The 23,698-nt window shown below is 57.2% G+C and overlaps 9 protein-coding genes across 9 annotated transcripts; 2 read left to right on the top strand and 7 right to left on the bottom strand.

The window, feature by feature from the left end:
* Positions 1–83: 83 nt before the first annotated feature.
* Positions 84–1,147, bottom strand: B0H18DRAFT_322551 (uncharacterized protein). The gene is made up of 3 exons (XM_048037568.1): positions 782–1,147; positions 253–713; positions 84–194 (listed from the first exon to the last, which is right to left on the bottom strand). Exons 1-2 carry the CDS (start codon positions 1,058–1,060, stop codon positions 366–368), a joined length of 627 nt encoding a protein of 208 aa, XP_047899769.1. The 5' UTR covers positions 1,061–1,147; the 3' UTR covers positions 84–194; positions 253–365.
* A 45-nt stretch (positions 1,148–1,192) lies between these two features.
* B0H18DRAFT_1113800 (protein-tyrosine phosphatase-like protein) lies at positions 1,193–2,486 on the bottom strand (the record flags this gene model as incomplete). Its single annotated transcript, XM_048033012.1, has 7 exons — positions 1,193–1,343; positions 1,405–1,556; positions 1,610–1,653; positions 1,716–1,827; positions 1,892–1,922; positions 1,981–2,325; positions 2,431–2,486. The coding sequence occupies 7 exons, from the start codon at positions 2,484–2,486 to the stop codon at positions 1,193–1,195; spliced, it is 891 nt and encodes a 296-aa protein (XP_047899768.1).
* A 3,972-nt stretch (positions 2,487–6,458) lies between these two features.
* B0H18DRAFT_973711 (uncharacterized protein) lies at positions 6,459–8,345 on the bottom strand (the record flags this gene model as incomplete). Its single annotated transcript, XM_048043955.1, has 9 exons — positions 6,459–6,538; positions 6,603–6,732; positions 6,839–7,106; positions 7,164–7,495; positions 7,551–7,675; positions 7,732–7,807; positions 7,865–7,958; positions 8,011–8,068; positions 8,117–8,345. Coding segments are annotated over 9 exons (1,389 nt in total), but the record flags the coding sequence as incomplete, so codon positions are not given.
* A 533-nt stretch (positions 8,346–8,878) lies between these two features.
* B0H18DRAFT_1164683 (60S ribosomal protein L17/L23) lies at positions 8,879–10,575 on the top strand (the record flags this gene model as incomplete). Its single annotated transcript, XM_048035836.1, has 6 exons — positions 8,879–8,882; positions 9,390–9,434; positions 9,482–9,553; positions 9,608–9,736; positions 9,786–9,913; positions 9,976–10,575. 6 exons carry the CDS (start codon positions 8,879–8,881, stop codon positions 10,171–10,173), a joined length of 576 nt encoding a protein of 191 aa, XP_047899766.1. The 3' UTR covers positions 10,174–10,575.
* An 80-nt stretch (positions 10,576–10,655) lies between these two features.
* On the bottom strand, positions 10,656–13,860 carry B0H18DRAFT_1113796 (ras guanine nucleotide exchange factor domain-containing protein; the record flags this gene model as incomplete). Its single annotated transcript, XM_048033011.1, has 5 exons — positions 10,656–10,683; positions 10,737–10,869; positions 10,925–11,062; positions 11,120–11,333; positions 11,392–13,860. The coding sequence occupies 5 exons, from the start codon at positions 13,858–13,860 to the stop codon at positions 10,656–10,658; spliced, it is 2,982 nt and encodes a 993-aa protein (XP_047899765.1).
* Positions 13,861–14,829: 969 nt separating this feature from the next.
* On the top strand, positions 14,830–15,552 carry B0H18DRAFT_1206740 (uncharacterized protein; the record flags this gene model as incomplete). The annotated part of the gene is made up of 2 exons (XM_048036183.1): positions 14,830–15,060; positions 15,109–15,552. 2 exons carry the CDS (start codon positions 14,830–14,832, stop codon positions 15,550–15,552), a joined length of 675 nt encoding a protein of 224 aa, XP_047899764.1.
* Positions 15,553–16,106: 554 nt separating this feature from the next.
* Positions 16,107–17,503, bottom strand: B0H18DRAFT_868281 (kinase; the record flags this gene model as incomplete). The annotated part of the gene is made up of 5 exons (XM_048039932.1): positions 16,107–16,175; positions 16,228–16,623; positions 16,686–16,810; positions 16,859–17,135; positions 17,195–17,503. The coding sequence occupies 5 exons, from the start codon at positions 17,501–17,503 to the stop codon at positions 16,107–16,109; spliced, it is 1,176 nt and encodes a 391-aa protein (XP_047899763.1).
* A 940-nt stretch (positions 17,504–18,443) lies between these two features.
* B0H18DRAFT_1082009 (uncharacterized protein) lies at positions 18,444–20,439 on the bottom strand (the record flags this gene model as incomplete). The annotated part of the gene is made up of 11 exons (XM_048031472.1): positions 18,444–18,582; positions 18,641–18,747; positions 18,895–19,064; positions 19,119–19,449; positions 19,509–19,611; positions 19,668–19,813; positions 19,870–19,922; positions 19,979–20,058; positions 20,107–20,192; positions 20,247–20,315; positions 20,374–20,439. The coding sequence occupies 11 exons, from the start codon at positions 20,437–20,439 to the stop codon at positions 18,444–18,446; spliced, it is 1,350 nt and encodes a 449-aa protein (XP_047899762.1).
* Positions 20,440–22,453: 2,014 nt separating this feature from the next.
* Positions 22,454–23,619, bottom strand: B0H18DRAFT_973688 (uncharacterized protein). The gene is made up of 3 exons (XM_048043954.1): positions 23,046–23,619; positions 22,777–22,991; positions 22,454–22,715 (listed from the first exon to the last, which is right to left on the bottom strand). The coding sequence occupies exons 1-2, from the start codon at positions 23,228–23,230 to the stop codon at positions 22,952–22,954; spliced, it is 225 nt and encodes a 74-aa protein (XP_047899761.1). The 5' UTR covers positions 23,231–23,619; the 3' UTR covers positions 22,454–22,715; positions 22,777–22,951.
* Positions 23,620–23,698: the final 79 nt, after the last annotated feature.

Raw genomic sequence — 23,698 nt, 5'->3', positions numbered from 1 at the left:
CGCGAGTGAAGAGCACGAACGAAGTGATAGTACGGGCTGGCCGATGGGAGACCGTCACGCCTTCAACGCCCAAGCTATTGCACGTCGTATGAGACACTTCGATGTTCGCGGTTCCTTCGCCCAGCCGAGTGATGAAATCAGATAGAGTGAGGCTGTCTGAGCATCCGCGTGCGAGTCCGAGTCGATGTGACGATCTGGATCGTACAGCTTAGAGCCACGCGTTACGGAAGGTCTGAGACCTCTATGACTCACAGTTTGACTCACCGTACTGAGCCTTTGATCCCGCTCACCGACATGGGGCGTGCAACATTGCCTTGGCATTTGAGGATCGGAGAGCCCTATATGCCGGAGCATATGTTAGACACTCAGTGAGGACGAAATAGACGCAGTGTTGTACTCGCCTCGGCGCACTCCGAGATGGAAGCCCTGTCGCCAGCGAGCTGCATAGCCAACGTCATTACAGTGATCCAGGGTGGAATGGCACAGTATGGTCTGTCTCCGCCGAAAGAGATAACAAAGGACCGAAGGCCCCAAGCAAGCTTAGTTAATTCTACATACGCCGGTTTCCGGGCGTACGAATCGATCCACCGTTGGCGTCTCGATTGATACGTCGTTTGTTCCATAGACCGGCTCCTGCAGGATCGGCCACCCACGCGCTGCTGCCCTGAAGCGTAGGTCAGAACGCTGTAAATACCCCGCCGAACCGAGTCCGACTACGATATCCCAAACATACAATATCAGCCACAGCTTCAACGGTAGGCAACCGGCGACATGTACGCACCACGGAGCCCTGATATTTCGCGCGATCCTCTGACGAGTGAGCAATGTGCTGGTAGGCTTTGACCTCCTTGGTCGTGTCGCATGACCGCATTACATGTATTCGCTGCCTTCCGCCGAGAGGTAATTCTTGTCTGACTAATAAGTAGCTGTGGTCGAATCTCCGCGGGTTCCGGCGGCATCGTTGAGTAGCATGACCAGCAAGCTCGTTGCTGCCGTGATACTTGTGAAAACCGTCCCCACCTTCTTCCAGCCCTTTCTCTAGTCGGATTCCGCAGAACATTGCAGTCTAAGAACACGATGACGTCGTGCGGGCGACGGGCGATTGGCGATGAGCTGCCGAGGCGCTGTATGTTGAAACGAGAGATCGGAACTGTCTTGATACACGCGAACACAGCGTTACGACCGTCTACTCTCATTGGTGAGTGGTACACGCAGGGACAAGCAAATTCGCCCGAATGCGGGCAAAGTCGTCCTCCGCCAGCGTCGTGTGCGTCTTCAAGTACCCCTCGACACCGCCATACCTCTCGCGCACATGATCCAGCAAGACACGCATCGTCTGCGGCCTGCAACCCACATTCGAGGTGTGGTGAGCTCCCGGGCGCACAGATGCCGCGTGTGACGTACTTTGCCGTCGCCATGTTGAGCGTGCCCGCTCTGTTGTCGCGGTAGACCTGTTCCTTCTCGAACCGCGCGACGAGGAGGGGCAGCGCGGGCTGCAGCCCGACGGTGGTGAGCGTATAGTCCTCGATGATGTCCTCGTCGCTCGCGCCGAGGAGCTGTCAGGCCGAGTGTCAGCTGCGGGCGCTTCCAGACATTCACATAAACGCACCAAAAGGATCAGAGCCGCGAAGACACCTGTACGGTCCTTTCCCGCTAAGTGCATATCCAGCGTAAGACTGCTGTCAAATAGATACGTCGTCATGGCCGCGGCTCACCGGTGCAGTGTAGGAGACAAGGCTCATCGGGGTGATCGCGCAGATGGAGGAGGACCGTCTCCACGGCACCCCCTCCGCGTTCCAGGATCTCAGAGTACAATACCATGAACGCCTACGATTCGAAACATAGCCGTCAAAGTCGCCCAGACTCGGAACGCACGGGATGCAGGACCCACCTCCGACTCGCTCGTCTCGAACTGCTTCAATCTACGGCGGCAACAACATCGGCCGGCGTCCATGGGGCTGAAGTGGAATGGACGCGCACCTCTGAGCTAGGCCCACCGGGTCGAACGACATGTCCACGATGGGCGCCCTAATGAACTGCACGCCCTCTATCCCCGCGTTCGCGCTCTTGTACTTCGCGATCTCCACGTCCGCCCGGAGGTCGAACACCTTCTTGACCCCCAGCGCGCGGAGCGCCTCTGCCCCGCTCGGGGTGACGCGACTGGGCTCGCCCGACCTGAAGAGGTGGTGCGGCTTGACCACCGCGTCTGGCGAGGATGAGGAGGGGCAGTTGCCGAAGTCGCGGATATTGATGACACCGTCTACGGTCACGAAAGGTGGTGAGGAGAGCGTGGCCGCGACGACATCCGGGGCGATGGTGGGAACCCTGTCTCAGTCGTAGCCATTAGTTCTTCAAGTCACTTGTGAATACTGACAGGGTCGCTCAGCACGACGTTGGCGGGAAAGTGGGAGGGTGAAGCGTGCGATCTACACAATCTGTGTGCACTCGTCCTCATGGCGACTCGGCGCAGCGACAAGACCCGCCATTCTGAAACTGGTCCACCTCCAAGGTGACCGCGGCAGTATGCATGAGAGGAGAGTACTGATATTAGGAGGTGGACCTCGACAATGTACAGCACAGTTCGGTTTGACTCGAGACGCCACAATCGGTGCGGCGAACACAAGCTGGGCTGCAATCCTCTAGAACTCGAACGTTACGTTCATCGTCCAAGCCTCATCGTGCCACTCCCTTCAACGACCTCAGCGACCGCGGCTATGGTCTTTCCAAAGACTACGAAACGAGTACGACGACCGACATGGCAAAATGCCTTGGGGCCTCAGAATATTGTACGTGTTGTAAGTAAGGGCTGTGAATTCGAAGAGGGACACAAAGCGTGGGCCGGTGTACACGATGGAGGAGATCAAGAGCCGCACTCGGGAGTTGTTAACAAGCTCTGGTGACCCCGCACGCTGTCACCCATGTTGCCAGGATAGCAAGAGAAGTGCTGCAAGCACCCGTCGGAGACGTCGCCGTGAAAGTGCGCTTCCTTGCGCGCACAGTGGCTTGAATCTCAGTTCTCATTAAACAACGTTTATACAGAAGCCATACTTCTTGACACTTCTGCATATAATGGTCAGGGGGCGCTTTACTGAGTAATATACGCCGTCGGCGTCCAGAATACGCATGTAGATGTGACCAGCCAGCTCGCCCAAGAACTCTCGCACATCTCGAGTTCGGTCGTCCGGGCAGATGACGCGTGGTCATACGGGGCACTCAGGGCTCAAGTACTCGCTGCTGACCTCAAGCATTCCCAGGACAGGTGCAGCCCGGCCTTCCAGGGAAGGGTGATCGTCATGCTGCTATTCGGTAGCAAGATTCGAATCGTCGAAGGGAGGCACGAACACACGATGTTCGCGCTCCGGTTTGGACGCGGAATTCTCGAAGTTGCAAAGAGCATTGGAGCACCCGCCCAATTCAACGGTCGGTGGTGTTTTTCGCTGAAAGCCTGAAATGCTGTATACAAGGTTGCAGTCAGGAGTCTCCATTCTGATTCAGCGCGGCAATTGGGAAGACATCGTGGACCCAACTCCGGTGCATTGGCGTCCTGCGTTCTTCTACTTACTGCCGAAATGGGCTTATTAACGGACAGACGACCCAACGATAGGTCGTCGGGGCCGGGAACCCCCCAGAATGACGAAGCATAGCCTTTGGGCGCTGACGAAGCGCGAGGGATGTCCTTCAAGCTCCTTCGGAGGTTCGACTCGGAGGAGTGGCCGGGCAGCGTACACAAAGCTGGAGGATCCGAGGGATTGCCGGCAAAGACAAGACGCGTTGGCGCCGGCGACGAGTGCGCTTCGCTGACGCGTGACGTCACGCGTCTTGCGGATGGCCGGTGGCTCAGTCAGAACGATGCTTGGCCTGTCGCCGCAGGACAAAAAGGCGTCGGGATCTCCTCGCCCTCGGGCTCCGGAAATGATGTGCCATGACACGACTTAGTGCTCGTATCGCACAACCTGCCGCCCGACGCGTATAAAAGCCTTCCTTCCACCCTCCTTCTCCTCATCGTCCCCTACTCCTCCTCCAATAAACATCACAGCGATGCCGCAGGACATAATCAACGCCCCCGCACCCAATGTCGACTTCTTCACGCCGGCCCAGTACCCTCCTTCGGGCACTGTGATCGACAACGGCAAGCCCATCCCGACTCTCTTCCAGCCTATCAAGATCGTGGCGTGGAGTTCCCAAACCGTATCTGGGTGAGGGATCCTTGTATCAGGAAGCCGTTCGAACTTATCTGAGTGCATTGCCTATCGCAGCTCTCACCCCTGTGCCAATACTCCGCTCAAGACGGAAAGTACACCCCATGGCATTTTGCTCACAGTAAGCGCGCGCCATTGCAGGTTCCCCGTTATGCCACTGACCATCCTTATCCAGTGGGCGGTATCGTGTCGCGCGGCCCGGGCCTCAGCATGGTCGAGTCCACCTCGGTCACCCCGGAGGGGCGCATCACGCCCGAGGACCTTGGGCTGTGGTCTGACGAGCAGATCGACTCCTTCGCCCAGATCGTCACCTTCGCGCACTCCCAGAACCAGAAGATCGGCATCCAGCTCGGGCACGCCGGGCGCAAGGCGTCCACCGTCGCGCCGTGGCTCTCCATGGGCGCGACCGCGACGGAGGCGGCGAACGGCTGGCCGGACGACGTCGTGGCGCCGAGCGCGATCCGGTTCGCCGACGCGTTCCCCATGCCGAAGGAGCTCACCCTCGCGGGCATCGAGCGGCTCAAGCGCGCGTACGTCGACGCTGCCCGGCGGGCCCTCCGCGCGGGCTTCGACGTCATTGAGATCCACCACGCGCACGGATACCTGCTGCATTCGTTCGTCAGCCCGATGTCCAACAAGCGCACGGACCAGTATGGCGGCAGCTGGGAGAACCGCACGCGGCTGACGCTAGAAGTCGTGGACGCCGTGCGCTCTGTGATACCCCCTGACATGCCTCTTTTCCTCCGGTACGTCTTCACATTCACAAACTTAAACCTTATATCCGGTCTCACTCGGATCCTGCGCCCAGGATCTCGGCGACCGACTGGCTCGAAGAGACCCTCCCGAGCGAGCCGTCCTGGACGTCGCAAGATACAGTACGGCTCGCGGGCCTGCTGGCAGAGCACGGCGTCGACCTGCTCGACATCTCCTCCGGCGGCGTGCACCCCGCGCAGAAGATCCGCGGCGGGCCCGCGTACCAGGCGCCGTTCGCGGAGGCGGTGAAGAAGGCGCTCGGCGACAAGATCCTCGTCTCGTGCGTCGGCGCGATCACGAACGGCGCGACCGCGCAGGGCGTGCTCGACAAGGGCCAGGCGGACGTGATCCTGGTGGGCCGGCAGTTCCTGAAGAACCCGGGGACGGTGTGGCAGTTCGCGGAGGAGCTGGGCGTGGATCTCACGGTGGCGCACCAGATCGAGTGGAGCTTCATTGGGAGGGGGAACGTGGGGAGAAGCAGCGGGACCCGTCGAGGAAATTGACGGCTGTGGGCTTCTAGAGCGCGCGTCTCGTTCGATCGGGGATGTTGGTCAGTACATAGATGGGCTGGATACCGTAGACTAGACATTGCAGAACATGAATACCACGTCAGAAGAATCCGCACGTAGTCGGGCTTGGGCTGGAGGCTTGGAGACTGATGGTAAGGATCGGGCTCTGCTCTTGCATTGCACGGTGATCAAACCGTTTTTGCATGCAACATAGCTTCTCATTAGATTAGTTCGCCTATATATAGTTCATGCAAGCATAGTCATACGAAATCAACGTGGAGATACGCACCGCTGGGCATGGCTGGTTCCATCCGGACTCGGGATGACCGCAGAGGCTGGCGAGCCGTGTCTATCGTAGGGACCAGCTCACCCCTGATGAGACCGGGGAGGTGCAGCGCGGGCATGACCGACAGAAAATGGACCACGCGATGTCGCATATGTCGGCGTCTCGCAGATGAGGATCCGGAGGCAGGCGAGTTCGTGGAGGCGTAGGACGCGGAGCAACCGCGGAGAGGACGATACTAGATGCGCAGCTCTTCCAGCGCGCGAGGAGTCTGGCGGGAAGAGCATCGGTGACCGGCGCATCCTCCAGTCGTCTGAAGCTTCGCCTCCGAGCTCTGCAGAGCTGTCGATGTCCCACGCTCGGCGTCCCTAACCACACTCAGCGTGATGATCGTAACATTGCATACCAACCACGACCCAATGTCGGGTCCGTACGGATGCCAGTCACCATCCAGTGTGATACTTGCCTCGCGGACAAATGGACCGTGCGCCACTGCATCGTCCAATATTTCGAAGTGCAATCAGAAATGCATCTAGACACCCACTGCACGCAGCAGCGCAAGGCTGCGTGACGCGTTACAAAGTCGACTGTATGAATACGTCGCTAGCTTTCAGCTCTCACTAATCAAGACGGCAAACAATGAGAGTTCCGCCAAGGCGAGGACAGCTGCGAGGTTCGCAGACGACGACGTGCGATTGCCTAGAGATAGCGCACGGATAATGCTCTACTCGAGGAGGGGGAATCATGGCCATTAAGTATTAGTCGCGTGTGGAAGCGGATAACCTCCAAAAGCCCTCCGCCCGGCAAGCTACCGTAACCGTTAAGTACGCTGTCACAGAGTTTGGAGATAACGCATACCTTCATTCACCGTGTGCGCTCCGTTGAAGTGATCATCGCGGCCAACGTGTCCATAGCGGAAGATGTGCTGCGTTAGCTTCCAGTAGTGCCTCGTGTCTACGAAACAGTCAGATATGCCACATATATGTGGCTATTGTGCACACACCCGTGTTACCTGTCAATAGAAGACACGGTCAGGTGCTTCGAGTTCACATAGAGCATCCGACGCACCCGTCGAAGACTCGGAGCCATGAAACCTTCTTTGGTATGCCGGTTCTGTTGGAAGTGCTCAAGGCGCCGATCACAGCACCAGCCAAGAGCTCGTAGGGGCCGCTTCCGAAGGTCGGTGTAACCGGCGCAGGTTCGAGCTGCGTGCCATACGCGTCCGACATCTGCAGATGACCGAAAGCCGATTCCTCGCTGAGGTCGCCATACTGCACACCGAAGGCATCCACCGACAGGTTGAAACTGTTGGCCGTCGGTCCTACTGTCTGCGCGATGTGTAATTTTACGGTGTCGACCGAGCTGGTGTGACGTTTAGATGATCCCCGTGCCTTTCTCTGCGTCGTAGAATTCACGTACCCGACACTGTCAATCCTGTGGTTCATGATGAAGTACGCGTTCTCAGGCAGTGCGTTTGACTTCACGCCTCCATGTATGATATCAACCGCCTGCGTCGTCCCAGCAAGAGGCCCAAACATAGCGTCGGTCTTGAGCAGCTCCGCTTCGAGCTTCGCTAAAGCCTTGTCATTCTTGAGCGACCTCTTGACCAACCTCTTCAACTTCGTGGGGAATAGCGGATCGTGCTCTGCCTGACATTGTAGCTGGGCGTAGTACGTTGAGGTGCGGTTCAGATGCGGGACGTGGGGGTTCGCCTCGATGTGCTTGATCAGCGCAGCAAGCATGCCGATTGACTGGTCGTCCCGTCAGCGTTACAGGGCCTGTACACCACCGAATGATCCCACGTACGGTGTGACGGGGAGGGACACTCGAATGGCCGCCTGGTGTGGAAATCTCGAGCCTGGCATCAAGCTTACCCTTCTCAGCCACCGCAGGGCTGGACATGAGCGCGTCACCTCTGACTGCGTATCCGCCTGGTTGAACACAATGTCACAATGGCATCGGTGGTCCGAGCGATGACTGTACTCACCGCCCTCGTCGACAATGATGGAGAACGAATCTTCGCCGTGATGCTCGAGCAGGTAGTCCCGAATAGCGGTAGCGCCCTGCACGACGTCACTGGTTAAAACGAGACCTATCAATCGCTAGCGGAATATGCTCACAGCACGGCCACCGCGTTCTTCGTCCATACCGTATGCCAGTACAATAGAACGAGCTGGTTGGAATCCTTTTTGCAGGAGCGTCTCGACAGTGGTCCTAACAGTAACAGTTTATCGCAGACACTGGTGACATCAATCGGAGAACTTACAGAGTACTGATCAAGCCAGGCTTGTCGTCACAGCTACCACGCCCCCAGATCCATTCGCCTACAGCGGAACTCATTCGATCAGCGCATCCCGCAGCATACAGTGCACTTGCCGTCATAATAGCCAGAGAAGGGAGGCTGAAGCACTGGTCTGCCGTCGACGGCTCAACGGGAACAACATCTTGGTGCGCAGTCAAGAGCATCGGCTTCAAAGAGTCGTCAGACCCTTGCCAGTGGTAGACCAGGGCGTAAGTGTTCGCGGTCGCCTTGGTCAATTTCGCATGTCTGCGCAGTATCAGTCGCCTCGAGTCAGTCACACATAGCGAGGGGTACATACACGAGGGGGAAGCGTGACTCCAAGTATGCATGCATATCTGCGAAGATATCCCACTTGGGATCTTCTCCTGGGGTGCCCATGTCATCATACATCTCGGTCCTTGATGCGAGGCTCAGTATATTGCTATGATCTGACTTCATGAACAAGAAACGCACGGGATCTGGATAGCACCGCTGAGTGATCCGTAAGCATGCAACCGGAACTCCTCAGTAGCGAACTCGGCCTCGAGGACCTCGAGTAACTCAGAGGATGACGACGGTGTGATCGGAGCTGTCTGGGGCAGACATCGCTCATCCGCAGAGTCTCGAAAGCCGCGCGGTATGGAGGCAGAGTCGACTTGCACTGAAGGTGAAGCCTTGGCGCAAGAAGAGCAAGACAGCATAGAGTAAGAATGATACGGAGAGCGCCACCGACGCGAGACTTGCGCGAGTTAGCATTCCCATCTTGGAGAGCGAGATTGAGGTCTACAGAAGCGGTAGAGTTCACACCAGATTGGTGAATGGGAAGCTCCTTCTCGGATGCCATCCTGCGTAGATGGGCGCGTTTGAGGGGGCTCCAGAAGACAGAAATCTCACCGTCGGTCCTATATACACCGCGCGACTTTCCATCCCAACACCATTGCTGACTCAGATGATAGGCTTGTAGACGGCATTGCGGAATCCCTGCTTATCACTGAATTAGCAGGCACACTGAATATTTAACAAGTGCCGACGGCAAGCAAGATCAGAGAAATCAGGGCGTCGCTACAAGCAGGAGAAAGGGAACATTCCGCCACACACGGTGCACAGACTGGATAGACAACGATGAAGCGGAGTCAACGGGGGAGTGCTCGACGCGTCGAGGAGTGGACAACGTACGACAGGCGCCGACATCACTGCCCGGAGATCGCCGGCTGCTATGCAGTTGTGGCAGATAGAGTTCAGCCACCGGCCTCGCATACCTCCTGCAAAGCAGTACGTGCCGAGGCCAACGTTTCAAGACTTCAAGATGGGTGCGTATACGCCGTCCCTATGCCCGTGTGCGCCATGCTAACGTCGGAGGGCAGTTCGCTACGCCGCCGCCGCCTCCGCCCCAACCCCGAGAGGAGTACGTCGCGCAACCATGTCTAGAGGTTGAGATATTAACATCACCCTGTAGCTTCCCGCGCTCGCGGGGAGTACCTCCGCACGCACTTCAAGAACATGCGCGAAGTTGCGGCGGCTCTGACTGGTGCGTAGCGTATGAATGTGCGGTTGAAAGGAGACGTCTGAAGATGATGGGCAGGTCTCAAGCTGACCAAGGCCTACACTTACCTCAGCGACGTGAAGGACCACAAGCAGGTCATTCCCTTCCGTCGCTTCTCTGGTGGTGTCGGGCGTGCATCGCAAGCGAAGCAATTCAAGGCAACTCAGGGTGCGTAGAGCCAGTGCGACCCTTGTCTTCGGCGCTCACCTTCCTTCAGGTCGCTGGCCTGAGAAGTCCGTGAAGTTCATTGTGCGCCTACTCAAGAACGCCGAGTCAAATGCTGACGCAAAAAACCTGGACTTGGAGGATCTCTACATTAAGAACATTGTCGTCCAGCAGGCACCCGTACGTCTGACATAGCGTTCAAATCATACAGAATGAAACATAACCATCTGTCCGTATGACAGAAAACCCGCCGCCGCACATACCGTGCGCACGGTCGCATTAATCCCTACCAGGGCCACCCCTGCCACGTCGAGATCATCCTTGGCGCATCCGACGAGGAGGTCGAGCGGGCGAAGGACAAGGACGCCGTCGCGACTTCTTTCCCTGGTCTCAACAGGCGGCAGGTTGCCCGCCGACGGATCGAGGCTGCACGCGCATAAGGTGTAGTGCGTGTAGCGAGGAGCGAGGGGTCTTTGCGCAGGTAGGCGCTATGATGATTGCTCGAGGCACCGAGCGGCCGTTGTCATCTCCATGTATATGCATTATGCCATATTGCCAACCCACGACTTTCGAACACGACATATGGTTAATGCCTTCTCCTTGTGTTCTTGCGGGTCTCAATAACTCGGGCGCAATCGGGCCCAGTCTAACTGATTGATAACATAACGGGAGAGTGCTACTTGATACAGGCTGCGGAATAAACGAGAGTAGAGAGCACATCTGTGAGGTAAGGAGTGTGGTAACTGCTACAAAGGATCGTGAGGGGATAGCGTCAATTGGATAGCTGCGCACATAACAATAGCAGGTGAGAGCACAGTGCAGATCAGGAGAGCAAGACAAGAAACGATATTAGGTGCGCCTGGCATCGGTGTCGTGAGCGATTTCGGTCTTGGGATATTACGGCTTGGTGGAGTCTTCATTATTAGTCTAAATACGGTTCGGCCTTCAAACTGCGAGCAGGCAATGAGCCAGGATAATGCACACGACAGCAGCGATAACCGACCTCATCTGCTTGTAATCACTTATGCATTCTTCCCAGACTTTGCCCTTCAACTGATCAGTGTTGTGCTTGATCCAATCGTAGACCACGTCGACTTTATTGAGGGTCGTGTACTCGCCGCGGCACTTCTCGAGGTCTGTCGGATCAGGGTCAGAAAGCAGCACGCGGAGACAAAGGTAGGTCATACTCACCACGGATGGTCCGTCGCATGTTGCGATAGTACTTGAGCGCGATCATCTGCTCGGTGGGTGCTGCCGTATGCTGCGCCGTGAACTTGCCGTCATGGAGGAGGATCTCGCGGCTCGTCTTGATGTCTCTCAGTATGGTCACTACGACAACAGAATACCATTAGGAACCACATTCCTGGAGTGCGGGCGATTACTCACCCTCAAGTGGTACGGTCGGCAAATTAACCGGCAATTCTGCGCGGTATTCGACGAAGTTTGAGCGCCCAGTGAAGAATTGGCCTAGTTCGTCGCGAATGTCCTTGAAATATCGCAGGACAGTGTCGTTCGTCAGGATGAGCCGCTTAACGGGGACGGTGGTCAACCCGAGATAAATCGAAAGAGCGGAACTGTAGTTCCGCATGGACTTGCAGACCTAACGGTGCGACACAATCAGCCCCCATCCTGGCATGCATAGTTCTCGGGTGACTTACCGCCGCCACAGTGACAAACACCGTCACAGCCTTCGCGCGTAGCGTCACATCGCTGTGTTGCACGACGCTCTTGGTCACCCAGAGGGTCAGCGCCTCCGAGAACTGGCGCCAATTCTCGAGCTTGCGTTGCAAATCGCGGTCCTCGAACTCGATCAGCTCCCGCGGCTGGAAGCTGTGGAACAGCTCCGCCTCCATGGCGGTCAGCTGGCGCGCGATCATCTCGGGTCCGCCGTCATCGTGGAAGTAGGTGATGTCGAGCGCGTTCCAGTCCTCAGGACGCGTCAGCGCGGAGACGATCTGGTCGAGGTTCCCGCGGAAGAGCGCCTCGGAGTACATGTCTTCGGCGATGTTGGCCTCCGTACGCGCCTTCTCCTTGTCGGCCCAGCTACCCCGGTTGCGGATGGAGTCGATGAGCTGGTGGGCGATCTCCACAGGAATACCTTGGTCGGCGGCAAAGCGACTGCTCAGCACTCCGATTCGAGCCAGCAGGTCGGCCTCGGTCTGCTTGTCGAGCCCCTTGTCCCAGTGAGACTCGAGCCACAGGCAGATCAAGTGGGCGACATAGATCCGCGTGCCGTCGTGGCGCACTTTCCAAGCAGTCGACAGCTGCTCGTTGAGGCCACGAGGAGGTCTCTGGCCTTCTTGCTCCATGATCAACTCAAAGAGGGCCTGGGCGGTCGTGAAGGTCGGTGAGAACAAGAAGAACGCGTCGATCAGGTCGGCCATGTCGTTCTTCACCATCTCCGTCGGCTCAGTGAAGATGCGGATCAGCCCACGCACAGTAGCCCGGGTGACGGAACCGTCCTCCCCACGAACGACGTCCAACTCCTCCTCTTTCACGGTTGGCAGGTCGGGTCGCTTGGAGTCGGCATCGGGGAAGAGGGCCAGAGAGGCTCTGACGTTCAGCGACTGGGGCGATCCGTCGGTCACGGGCGACAGGAACATATAATCCCAGCCGAGCGTTTCGGAGGCTAGCGAAGGAGTGTAGATGCTGGACTCGCGCACAGTTCGGGTTTCCAGCGTGACATTCGAGCCCTGGTATGGTCCGCGTGAAGCTTTCGCAACGGGAGTGGGAGGAAAAGAGATGTCGAGCGCCGCAATGCACCCCAAAGAGACCTTGCGGATCCGGTCAAAGAGGCCAGGTTTCTTCTCGACCGACGCCTTCTTTTCAGCCGGAGCCTTCGGGACGTCGTGACCAATGGTCGCCGCAGTGGAGATTATCGTTTCAGAGTCTTCTGCGGCGGGGTTCGACATCTCCTTCTCCAGCTCGACGGTCTGCAAGACGTTACGGAAGTTGGACATGGTCATCTCCATGAGCTGGTACCCCGTCGCGAGCACCTCGTCACAGTTCTTCTCCTTCGCGCGGACCTCGATGGTGTCGAAGTAGCTCGACATGAGCTGGCGCGAAAAGCCGAGTGCCTTCGCTGCTGTGTTGTACGATGCTGCGTAGCATATCGACCCGGCAGACCCAGCAACGATCTGTTCAGCCTCAACGAGTTGCTCCAAGTACACTTTCGCTTGCCTCGACAGGCGGGAAAGGTCACGACGACAGACGACCCCGTGGAGTTCGTAGTAGTTCTTGAACACGGGGAAAATGTTGTTCTCCACCTTGTCCACGTCCGGGGCAATACTTCCGCGCCTGGAGGGAGCCAGCGACGAGACACAGCGGGAAAGACGCGAGGAAGTGTCATCGTCCCACTCGCCGCCGCTATCAGAGAACTGGATGGGTGTCTGTGCCAACGGGGAGAGGAAGGCACGAGGGACGCGGGTGTCAACCTTCGCAATTGGCCTGCTCGCCGTCAGATAGGAAGGACCTCCAGTGGGCCCACTGCGTTGACGAGGAATCGGATCCGCCGGCTGCGCGTCCATTTCCGGGACGTCCTGCGCAGACCACGATCCACCGGGGACTCTCTGGTTTCTGTCTCTGGCGTGCCCATCGTGCGCCTTACCGTCCTGACTCGGAGTTGCGCGAGACTGCGACGGACTGAGACCAAGTCCAATCTGGTCGGCAGAGGGCTTCCGAACATGGGGACGCCTAGTGAGAGAGTGCGACTCCGCATCTTGCGTTGGAATAGCGGAGAAAACGGAGCCATCTCCAACGATCGTCGTTGAGGTCACGGAGGGGCGGCGGGACAGCCTCTGAGATGGGGGAGAACGGGGAGGGGAAGAACCCATGGGGTACGGGAGCGTGATAGACGAGGGGTCAAGCTCGGGGACCTTTCCAGCTGCCCGCCCGAACGCCTGAGGACGAGGCGGCGACTCACGAATGGAGGACTTCTCTGATCCGTTGTTCTGCGAGCCAGAACGCTTGCGGTTGGGGATGGGAACTCCCGCTCGTGAGGGAGGTGAAGAGCCAGTCATCTTGTCGTAGGGGTTGTTGTCGAGGGGGGTAATAGTGGATCTAGCGGTATCTCGAGGGACCATCCGCGTCGGATGGCCAATGTTCGGTTTCTCGCCAGGAGGGAACATTGGAGAGGGTTGCAATAGCAGTATAAAGCGAGGTGGAGAGCGAAGATAGCACGATGACAGACGGAAGGGGATATGTCTAGTACAGGGTATGGACGTAGGGGAAGAGAGCGTTTTGCAGTTCGACCTGTGTTTAGCAGACTAAATACAATCTCTTAAGCGAGGCGGCCACGTCTGGCCATTACCTTGGGTCCGGGAGCCAATGTTTAGGCGACAAGGTAAACGCCCTAAACCGGAAATGGTTGCTACGTTGGCCGAAATACCTTTCCCTGTTTGGCAACGCGAGTGGCCAACGCCTAGTCCTGTGATCACTCCGGCGACCAGGAAATCTTTCCCCTTGTCCTCGACTTGACCTCCAAAGCTGTTAACCGATGAAAATGTCTCCGAGTGTTATCAAGTATTTAGAAACCCGGTAAGACTCACCTAATCGATATGAATAGATGGGCCATCTGCACTTGAAACATGCTCTGATCTTTGCCAGTGCTGCATGTTCTGGATCCTAGCCCTTCCAAAATGCTTAGTAACGCCCAACTCTATCCAATGCCAAGAGTCTAGGTAGGAGACCGACCACAAGAAGTGACCGCCGTCCGCCTGAGCATCCGCTCTGCAGGCCATGTCCACTCTCAATGCTACGTGGCAGCGGGAGCGACACAATTTCAATAGTGACGTCCTCAGCATGCTTAGGCGAGAGCTGTGGGCATTACCCACACAACGGCCGCCTGACGCCAACTTTTCAGCATGAAAAGATGGGTTTTCGCGCAGAAAGAGGTGAGGGAGGTCGAATTCGGCTAGAGGAGCGGAGGCGCGACCCACTGAACCTGCCAAACACGGAGTGGTGGCAATCAGCGGTCGTTCAGTAAGCGCAAGGCAGGTTGTTTGTCCCTCCGCCACCCGCACCGTGCAGCCGCCGCTCAATGAAACAGTGAATGTGCTCCCCGTTGTCCTCTCTGCACGCCCTCGCGACCTCTCAAGATGGATGAGATCAAGGCCAGAGAAGGATCCGTCAACTTCCTGGACACCGTCGAGGGCGAGATCGCCTTTTTCCGCTCGATGATGCGCGCAAGGCCGGTCGGCCTCCACCGCCACTTCCACGTCCTCACTATTCGCAACGCGATCCTCAGAGACACTGGTCGGGCCATTTCTACGGACGCCCTATGGGAGAAGCTGCGAAGCTGCTATGACATGGACATTCTGGAGGGGATTGTAAGTGCCAGCTGCTTCCGTTGGACGCTGGCGGTTGACCCGCGACAGGAGGTAGACGGCTATGACCCTCCTGACATACATGACATCCCTTCTCCGTCCTCTATACCTGTACGATCCCCTTCACCGTCAGACAACCTCTCAATGCACCCCTTCTTCCGGCATGAGTATTCGCTCCCGCAAGAAGACACGTTCGACAACCTCGTATTCGCGCGACGTATGCGCGGAAGCGTGTCCTTGCCGTCTACCTCCCCCGCACCCTCCCCAATACCAATCGGTCCGTCAGCGCGATCATCAAAGAAGGGTAGGAGCAAGCTCAAGAATATGGCTGGGCTCATTGGCGGCGATAGTGATAGCAGCGCGTTGACCCAGGAGAGCGGAGACGAGAGCATTGCTGCCACTCCCAGAGACAGTGTCGCAGCTGGGACGGACGCGGGCACAGACTTCGCAGAGGAGGAAGAGGCAGATGGATCCCCAAGTAAGGCCAACCCATGATTTCCGTGCCTCGTATATTAAACTCATGCTTAGGTCCATCTCTAGCATCTCGGGCGAACAGGAAGCCCACGAAGCCAGGTAGAAGGGGGAGCAACGCTGGTAGAGGACGCGGAGGGTCCACTGGGAGGGGAAGGGGGTCAAAACGGGGTAAGCGGTAGGAACTTAAGACTGTACCTGGCTACTGTTTGCGCCGACAGCACCCGTTCACCTCCATAGTCACAACGCATTCCATTCCGCATCCATAACTTACGCTATAGTATACAAACTACAAGCACTGGCACTCCCCTACGCCCGTCCTTACACTGTAGTATCTGATGAGTATTCGAGGTTCCGATATTGCCCATATTGATCTATATTACATCGCCTGCGAGGGCGGGAAGTTAGACGTCGCCAGGTATGCGTGCACAGCAGCGGCAGCGGACGAACGGCGAAACATTGCGGGTATATGCAGGCACCAATAACGGGCTTTGGCTGGGGGGCCAGCAACGGCTTGTGGTACAAACAACGCAGAGATCCAAATGCGCGTGCTGATTGAGCGGGAGAGCGGGGACATGTTAGAACGTCGACGCCCATGCCTCGAGGTCAAATGTCGACGTTCGTGCATTTTCTACCCAAGGATGTTTCTACAAGATGTGGTGAGCACTGGGGGTATACGATGAAGTGCCGTGAACGTACCAGGAGATCTTTAGGCGTCTTCCTTATATCAGGCTCCTTGAACAGACAACTTTCGACGAAGTCTTCCGCCTCCTTCGGGAACCGTCCCTCCGGCGTCAGCCGCGGTGCAGGTTCGTTCACGATATGCTGCAGCAGCTCCAAGATGCTCATCGTCATCCCCCCGCCCTGCAAGCTTACACCCTTGCTCTTGCGCTTCTTCTTCTTGTCTTTCTCCTCCTGCGTCCTCCTAGGCGGCAGTGGCCGACTAGGAGAAAGCGTGCCCTCGAAGTCAGAGAGATCCGAATCGCCGTCAGAGTCGGAGAAGGGAAAGCGGCCCAGAGCAAGCTCGATGAGCGAAATTCCCAATGACCACACGTCGGACTTGACGGTGTACTGTGCGCCTTGGATACGTTCAGGCTGAAATAGTTATTAGTATCCGGTCGCTACGGCTACGCCAACAGGCAGATATAGCAACGCACGCTCATGTACGTTGACGTCCCCACGAACGTGTCCGCAATCGAGTTGATGAGTTCTCCAGACACACCGAAGTCGCAAATCTTGATCTGCCCTTGTGAGTTGAACAGGATGTTTGATGGCTTGATGTCTGGGCGCGGTCAGTTCCGCACACGAGTAAGCGAGGACGACTGCTTACCTCGGTGGATGATGCGATGCACATCATACAAATATGTGAGGCCCTCCAGCACGGCAAGCGCGACCTTTGCCACCACGTCAATGTCAATGGCCCCAATCTTCTTGTAAATCGCATCCAGCGAGCCTTTGTCCATGAACTCCATGCAGATGCAGATGTTCGGATCGGAGATGAACGCGCCGTAGAAGGAGATAATGTACCCAGAATTGCAGTCATGCATGATCTGCAGCTCGCGCAGAATTTGCTTCCGCACGGACGGCTTCGCGTCGATGAGGACAATCTGGATGTCAAGATGACGCGTAAACAAGGCGGGTGATGGCACGTTCGAGACACTCTCACCTTCTTGGCCATAATGGTCCCAGTCGGAACGTGCTCCACTTTCTTCACACTGCCCCCGTTGCCCTGCCCGAGCTCTTGCATGTCCCGCAGGTCCTCGTTCCGCAGGTCATACTTCCGCTCCGAATTCAGATCCAGGTTCGCGAGGGTCGACGACAGGGTATTGTGGTAGTTCGTGCGGTTCTCCGATGCAGAGATCGAGGCCGTGGGTGGTGCAGAGGATGTGGGGATGTCGACCGTCAACATACCGTTCTCGCCCCCAGTGGCAGAGGCGGCGGTGTTGTTCGGGATCTTGGGTGCCTTGAGGGTCATCGGCGGTGGTCGTTTCTTGCCCCCCGGAGCGGGCGCGGCGCGTAGGGGCGCGGGCGCGGGCTCGGTGGGGGATGCTGATGGTTTCGTGACATCGAGCTGGAGAGCCTTGAAGTTGCGCTTCTTGCGGACGGGTCCAGCGGCAGCGGACATCGTGGTCGTTGGTCGCAAGTGAAGGAGGATCCTACAGAAGACACTGGACGCGTGCTGGGGGCAGCGGGGACAGGACACCGCGCCGCTCTGCGGGGGAGAGGGAGGCGGGAGTCTGAGGAGAGGGCGCTCGACGGTGCAAGCTCATTTCGACCTGGGGACGATTGTCTTACGTAACCTAACAAGAGTTTCCTGAAAGGGCATTAGGCGCCCATGGGCGGTCCCGCCACCACTGGCACGGCCACAACTTTGACAGACGGCCACTGATTTACTTATTCGTCCATCCAGCGTCCCTATCTGCACATGATGATTGGCGATCAAGCTTTGGGACATCCATGACACGCGCTGCTATCACTGCGACGCGTCAGAGGCTGAGTACGTTGTAGCGCGGACCCACCGCCGCGCAATGGCAGAGCGCGGGCCATTGACGCAGATGCGGCTCATACACGGCTCGAACGGGCGACATGACAGGGACAGGCAATCAGACGTATGCTCGAAGGTGTTTGAATATGTCCTACGTCACGTCAAACGTTAAAATCATGTCATGCGTGGAAGTGAAGTATCGCTACTACTAGTAATCTGCTACTAATATACCGTAAATGCCGTGGGACAGGTCGTACAGTTCGTGGAGACATGACAAGGAGAAATACAGGTCGAGAAGAGGAATACAACTCGAGAAGAGAGAAAAGTCGCACTAGGTCATAATGATAGGGTTTAAGGTAGAGTAAGGAGGACGCGCGGCTTGAGGGGTATCACGTAGGTCGAATGGCAGTGAAGTGTAGGGTTTGGCTGTTTAATCGACGAACGTCTCGCTGCCGCGCCTCCATGTCGCCCGCGGTACGTATCGCAATGCCTTGTCATTCATGCGTTCCTTGACGGTGATGTGCAGGTTTGGATCGGGTGGGAGATGGCGGGCCCGGCCGAGATGGATGCTGAAACGCCAAACGCTTCAGTCCGTGATCCGCAGGTGCCGTGCAGCTCGAAACTCACCTCCAGGCATTGTGCCAGCGGCCATTCGGCTCCTGCCAATTGTAGTTCGTTGGAAGGAGCTCGAGGATCCACCACAGCGGCATCCTCTTCAGCTCATCGTGCAACGGCTGCACCGCATGCTGCTTGTCCAGGCCCGCAGCCCGCTCAAACTGCTCGCCGTCGCCATCCGAGCTCGGCTTTGCACTGGTCCTATGGCTCGTGCTGCTCCCCGCCTGCTTGTCGCGCCACCGCTTCTCCTTGAGCGGCGGCGTGACGGGGAAGTCGGGGCCGGTGAAGATCGAGTCGGGGATGTTCGCGTCGTGCAGCGCGTCAGTGTCGAAGACTATCCCACACTGTGCGCGCACGATCTGCTTGACCATCCAGCGGAGGGTGATGTCTGCGAGGGAGAGCTTCTCCGTATCAGGGACTGCGCTGCCCCCTATGTCTGCACGACAGGACCCAATCAGCCTAGGAGCAAGCGAACCCACGCTGTGCTCACCGCAATGGCAGCCTGCGAACCAAACCTCCAGCACGTCGGTGCCATGCGCAGGCTTCTCTTCCCATCCAAACTCAGCTGCCGCCGCCGATGGCAGGTTCGCCCATTCCAGACCTGCAGACTCAGAGTGGTGCTTGGAATGGTGCTTCGAGGACCGCTTCCCGAGACTCTGGCGCATCTTCTCCGACAGAGCCGCAATCTTGCTAGGGCTCGGAGGGGGGAAGACACCCTTCTTGACCGGCGTCATGACGTTCTGCTTCAGAGCGCTCTTGTCCGTGCACTGGTCTAGAGGGCTGGGCCGGTGGTACAGGTTTGGGCGGAACTTGGCGCGGTGCTGTAGCAAAGTATGTCAGACAAGTCATACCTTATCTAGAGTTGCCGCTGACTGCGTACCTCGTCCAGTGCCAGGGCATGTCTGAACGTCTTGATGGTGGTGTTGTTCGCGACAAATGGCAAAGTCTTGCTGACGAGACTGCCTACGCTCGCGACAGTGTCCCTGACGTGAGCGCAATTGAGCTCAGGCCGCAGAGCGATACGAAGTCAAGGACTCACCAGACGCCCACGAACTCGATTTGGACTTCTCTGCAAAACGTCTTCTTGAAGCCTGCCGCGATCGTGATGCTCTCGGCATCCGTCCGCTTGTAGAGATTGTAAGCGAACGGGATCTGCTCAGGATTGTCCCTGGGGAGGAGTCCAATCTACAAGGTCTATCAGTACTCATATCGTACTGCAATGGTAGTCCGCTCAGACTCACCTTGTGTATCATTCCAGCTAGGGCTCTGGCAGTGTAGGCTCCCCTCGAGAATCCTGAGGCGAATGCGCGTCAACTACGCGCCGAAACACGATATAACGAGCGTGCGCACCGAACAGAGAGATCTTGTCGCCTGGGCGGTAGTTCTGCATGAGAAAGCGATATCCGTCTCGGACGTGGGCGTCGAGGTACCTATGGACGGATGAGCTTATGCGTCGTGAAGACAGGCGGGCAGCTCACCAAGCAACTCCCTGGTCGAGGACCTTCGCGGCCCAGGAGAACACTGGGGATACCACGCCGGGATTCAAATACGTGCCGATGCCCGGCTATTCGTAGTCGATCAGGACGGATGGATCCCGGGATGAATGCACGCCGCCCACCTGGTAGTAGCAGAGCTGCCCGGCATGCTCTTGATTCAGGAGCGAATAGAGCTTGACGACGTTCGTGTTCTGTGCCGAGTGTCAGACCAGCTCGATGTCCGCCTTCGCCCGACGCGGCGTATCTCACCTTGCCGTTGTACTCGTTGGCGGTGCCGTCGAAGCACATAACAAGCGTGCGGGGCGTGCGGGTCATGTTGGGGTCGTCAGGGTCGTCAGGGTCGTAGCGGGTGGAGAACGCGTTGGCGGCGACCTTGCTGAAGTCGGGCGTCGGTGGGAGGGGTACGCTCAGCGGATCGTCCATCTTATAACCGTTGTGTTTCGGTGGACGAAATTGATCTCGCTGTCGGCGGCCGGCGTCGCAATGGAAGGCGAATTTGGCAGAATGAAGGGGGGCGGTGCCCCTAGTATACAATAAGGTCGAAACGAGTGGGATGGGCGGCGAGGGCATGCGACAGCGCTGAGAAAGTTGGGGTTGGTGACCGGCGCCGCACTCACCCATCCACCATCAGCACCTGCCAGATTAGGTCTTGCACCGACGAATGTGGCGGGACTCTTCACTCGACATTCTCGGAGTCACATCCCCCATTGTGCCGGAGAGACTAGAGGGGGGAACCGAGTGCGTCGCCAACGGGGTCTGCGCATCGTAGCTACCGCAGTCAAAAGCAGCTGTCATCCGTCGAGCACCGAGAGAAAGCGTCTGACAAGGGATATCATGATGCTGATCAGCGCTGGGCGGGCCGTGTCGTTTGGTAGCACCATGCAGCGAGCGGTGCACGTGTGGCCCTCGGACTGCCAGTACTTGCATACCGCTGTTACCTGTATAAGTACTAGTAAGTTGAAGTGCTTGACCCGGCTTTGGCTCCGAAGCACTGCTTTGCTTGCTGGCAGCCGCGCTGACCTTGTTTCCTTTGGGAAACATTGTAACACAGCGCAGAGTTGGCCCTAAGTCGGCGACCCCCAGGAGCAAACGTTCGACGAAATAGGCTCCAGTGCCAGGCTATGTTCAGGAGTGCATTCTCGTTTCCGAGTCAGCTTCGCGGCGCTCGTCCGAATTGTTTCATTGTTCGCTGTGTCTCGACAAGCACCTGCATTGTGTATGTATTCTCCGCAACATCTCCATTATCTCGATCAGGATGACCGACATTCGGTGCGTTGTGCATCTGAGGGAAGAGAGGCTTCAGCGCGAAGGCATAAATAGCCTGTAGTTCGAGGTCAACTCAATGCGAATACCTCGCTGTCCGCCTGTCTCAGAGTCACTCTGCTTGCGCCTCCAGAACCGACTCGGACAGCCACCGCCTCACAGGTTCCTGACAACAACTGTCCGTCGCACGCCCCGAGCCATGATCAACGCGAATGAAAAACACGTCACACTACGAATCATTTGCTTTCAACCAGGGTGCGTACGTTCGCGATTGACGTTGCCCGCCGACGTCGACACCAATCCGTCTGTCATAGACCTGCGCATATCCGTGGCACAGCTCGCTGCGCACTACCTGCTCTGATGCTCAAGGCCGAGTGGCATCGTCCGAAACAGCTGCCACTCCATCGTACCGTCGATGAAATGCACCCGTCTCGTAATGCCCGAAACCGACACACAAACAAACGGTGCCGCAGTGCCACGCTGACCAGGCAAGTCCCTCATCTCGTCGTTATGCTCCGCCGTAAGTAACGTCAGAGGCACACGGGACGCTAGTGATCTTTTGCGACACAAGAGACGTTCGCAGCAGCCCGTTCTCAAGCGAGCTCGTGTAGACGAGGTCGATGAAGTGTGCACGCCGTTTAGAAAGCCCAACGACGAAGTGGCGTCAGCTCCGTGAGTCTCGTACGCATGTACACCGCCGTGCGGGCCGCCTGCGTTCATGTTAGAGACAACACAGGTGAGCTGGCCAGCTGTCATCGCGGCTATGGTCCGAACTGACGCCTCATCTGCAGAGAACCGTCAGGTGTCAGATCCTGAGACTGCACCAAGCAAGCCTCGGGTAGTCAGATAGAATATAGCTGCAAGGTAAGTCCCTAAGCACTGATCCAGCAGTGTCGTATGGCAGCCCCGAGCCTCTCAGACGGCTGCCTCTACGGATTCAGTACAGAGCAGCTTTGCTGATGTATGAGCTCGTCTAGGAACGAGACGACCCCAGTGTACTCCACTTCAACAGAAGAGAAAACGGGACACACCCACGAGGGCTAAAATAAGAAGCCACCAAGTCGTCTTCGCATACTACTCGCTGCGGCGGATGATGGCGGGCGCAGCAGAAGAAGAAGTCACGTACAGCGACTGATAGTCGGGGTCCATCCCAATAACGAACCACTCACCGTCATACCATTCTCCTGACGAAAGCGGAGGTAAACGCACCGCATGGGCACAAGGGTCAGTCGACCACCTGGAAAAGGCAATGACAGCCCTTGCCCGGACTCAGACTCGGCCGGAGTGTATGTCCGGCGCAAATCACTCGTCAACCGTTGGACGCCACCGTGAGCATTGTGACTCTAGTAATCAGTCGAGTCTTGCCGACGAACACGTTCTGCACCGTAGGGATGGCTTCACCTCCAGCGTATTTGAAAGATTATACACGAGGCGAGGCGAGGAGAATTCCCAATTGATGGAGCGGTAGAGCCTGGGGAGAAGGCCGGCGACCGCACATGAGAGACAATCGAAGCCTTTAAAAGCGATACCCCATTGCCAATCAGCCCACCAACGACCGCCGAACTCAACTCAGCGCATACCTCCACACAGAACGCGCAATGGCTGTGAGTGTTGCGCGCCGCAGTTTATGTTGAGGCCAGCACTGACGTATGCTTCAGGGACCTACCACTGTCGGTTGCTCAAGCACCAGCATCGTCGCTAGCCAGAATCCCTGCGCGCACCCAGCATGTGCATGCGCAGAACCGCCGAGGAATGACCTTCCCGGGTATCCTATGTCGGCGGCTTGGGTAGCCGAAGTGTAGGTGAGAGGAAGAATGAACAGACCTTCATACCCGGAACTCATGATTTAGTATTAGTGTATCCATGTCGTATTGCTTACTGGACCTCGTCTTGGACAGTGTTCCACCAGTGTTTCTGTGAATTACGAGATTGCTCGGCGTTCTGTCTTGCGCGCGGCGGAAACAGTTTGACAGCCATTTTACATCCAGACATATACGGTTCGAGGAGTATGTCAGCGACGCTTCAAGTCGGATTGTCGAGTTGTCGATATACATAGCCAACGTCTAGTTCTCGGACAGGAGCCTGTTCACGTCTCCTTGCCGGTCCTTGGACGCTACGGATTTTGTCTGGCAGCGCTACAACATTGCGATTGTGAGCAAAAAGGCACAGGTGCTTGACTAGAAACGCACCTCGCAGATTCTGCGTATACGCTGCAGCGATCTCTCTGTCCGGGCTTGATTACTACATACAGTTTCTAAACTCGCTTGACGACCTTTGCCTTCCTGGACGGATCTTGAATGGTCCTCAATGC

The sequence above is a fragment of the Fomitopsis serialis genome, assembly GCF_022376445.1.
Source record: "Fomitopsis serialis strain Sig1Antser10 chromosome Unknown B0H18scaffold_3, whole genome shotgun sequence".
In the NCBI taxonomy this organism is placed as follows: domain Eukaryota; kingdom Fungi; phylum Basidiomycota; class Agaricomycetes; order Polyporales; family Fomitopsidaceae; genus Fomitopsis; species Fomitopsis serialis.
Note: the sequence above shows the minus strand (reverse complement) of the source record. Positions and strands in the feature narration are given on the sequence as shown.

Coding starts and splice junctions, on each gene's coding strand:
- B0H18DRAFT_322551 (XM_048037568.1), bottom strand. CDS start 1,060: ATGTTCTGCGGAATCCGACTAGAGAAAGGGCTGGAAGAAGGTGGGGAC. Junction 714..781: donor CGAAATATCAGGGCTCCGTG/GTGCGTACATGT, acceptor GGGATATCGTAG/TCGGACTCGGTTCGGCGGGG.
- B0H18DRAFT_973688 (XM_048043954.1), bottom strand. CDS start 23,230: ATGAGTTCCGGGTATGAAGGTCTGTTCATTCTTCCTCTCACCTACACT. Junction 22,992..23,045: donor CAACCGACAGTGGTAGGTCC/CTGAAGCATACG, acceptor CGCAACACTCAC/AGCCATTGCGCGTTCTGTGT.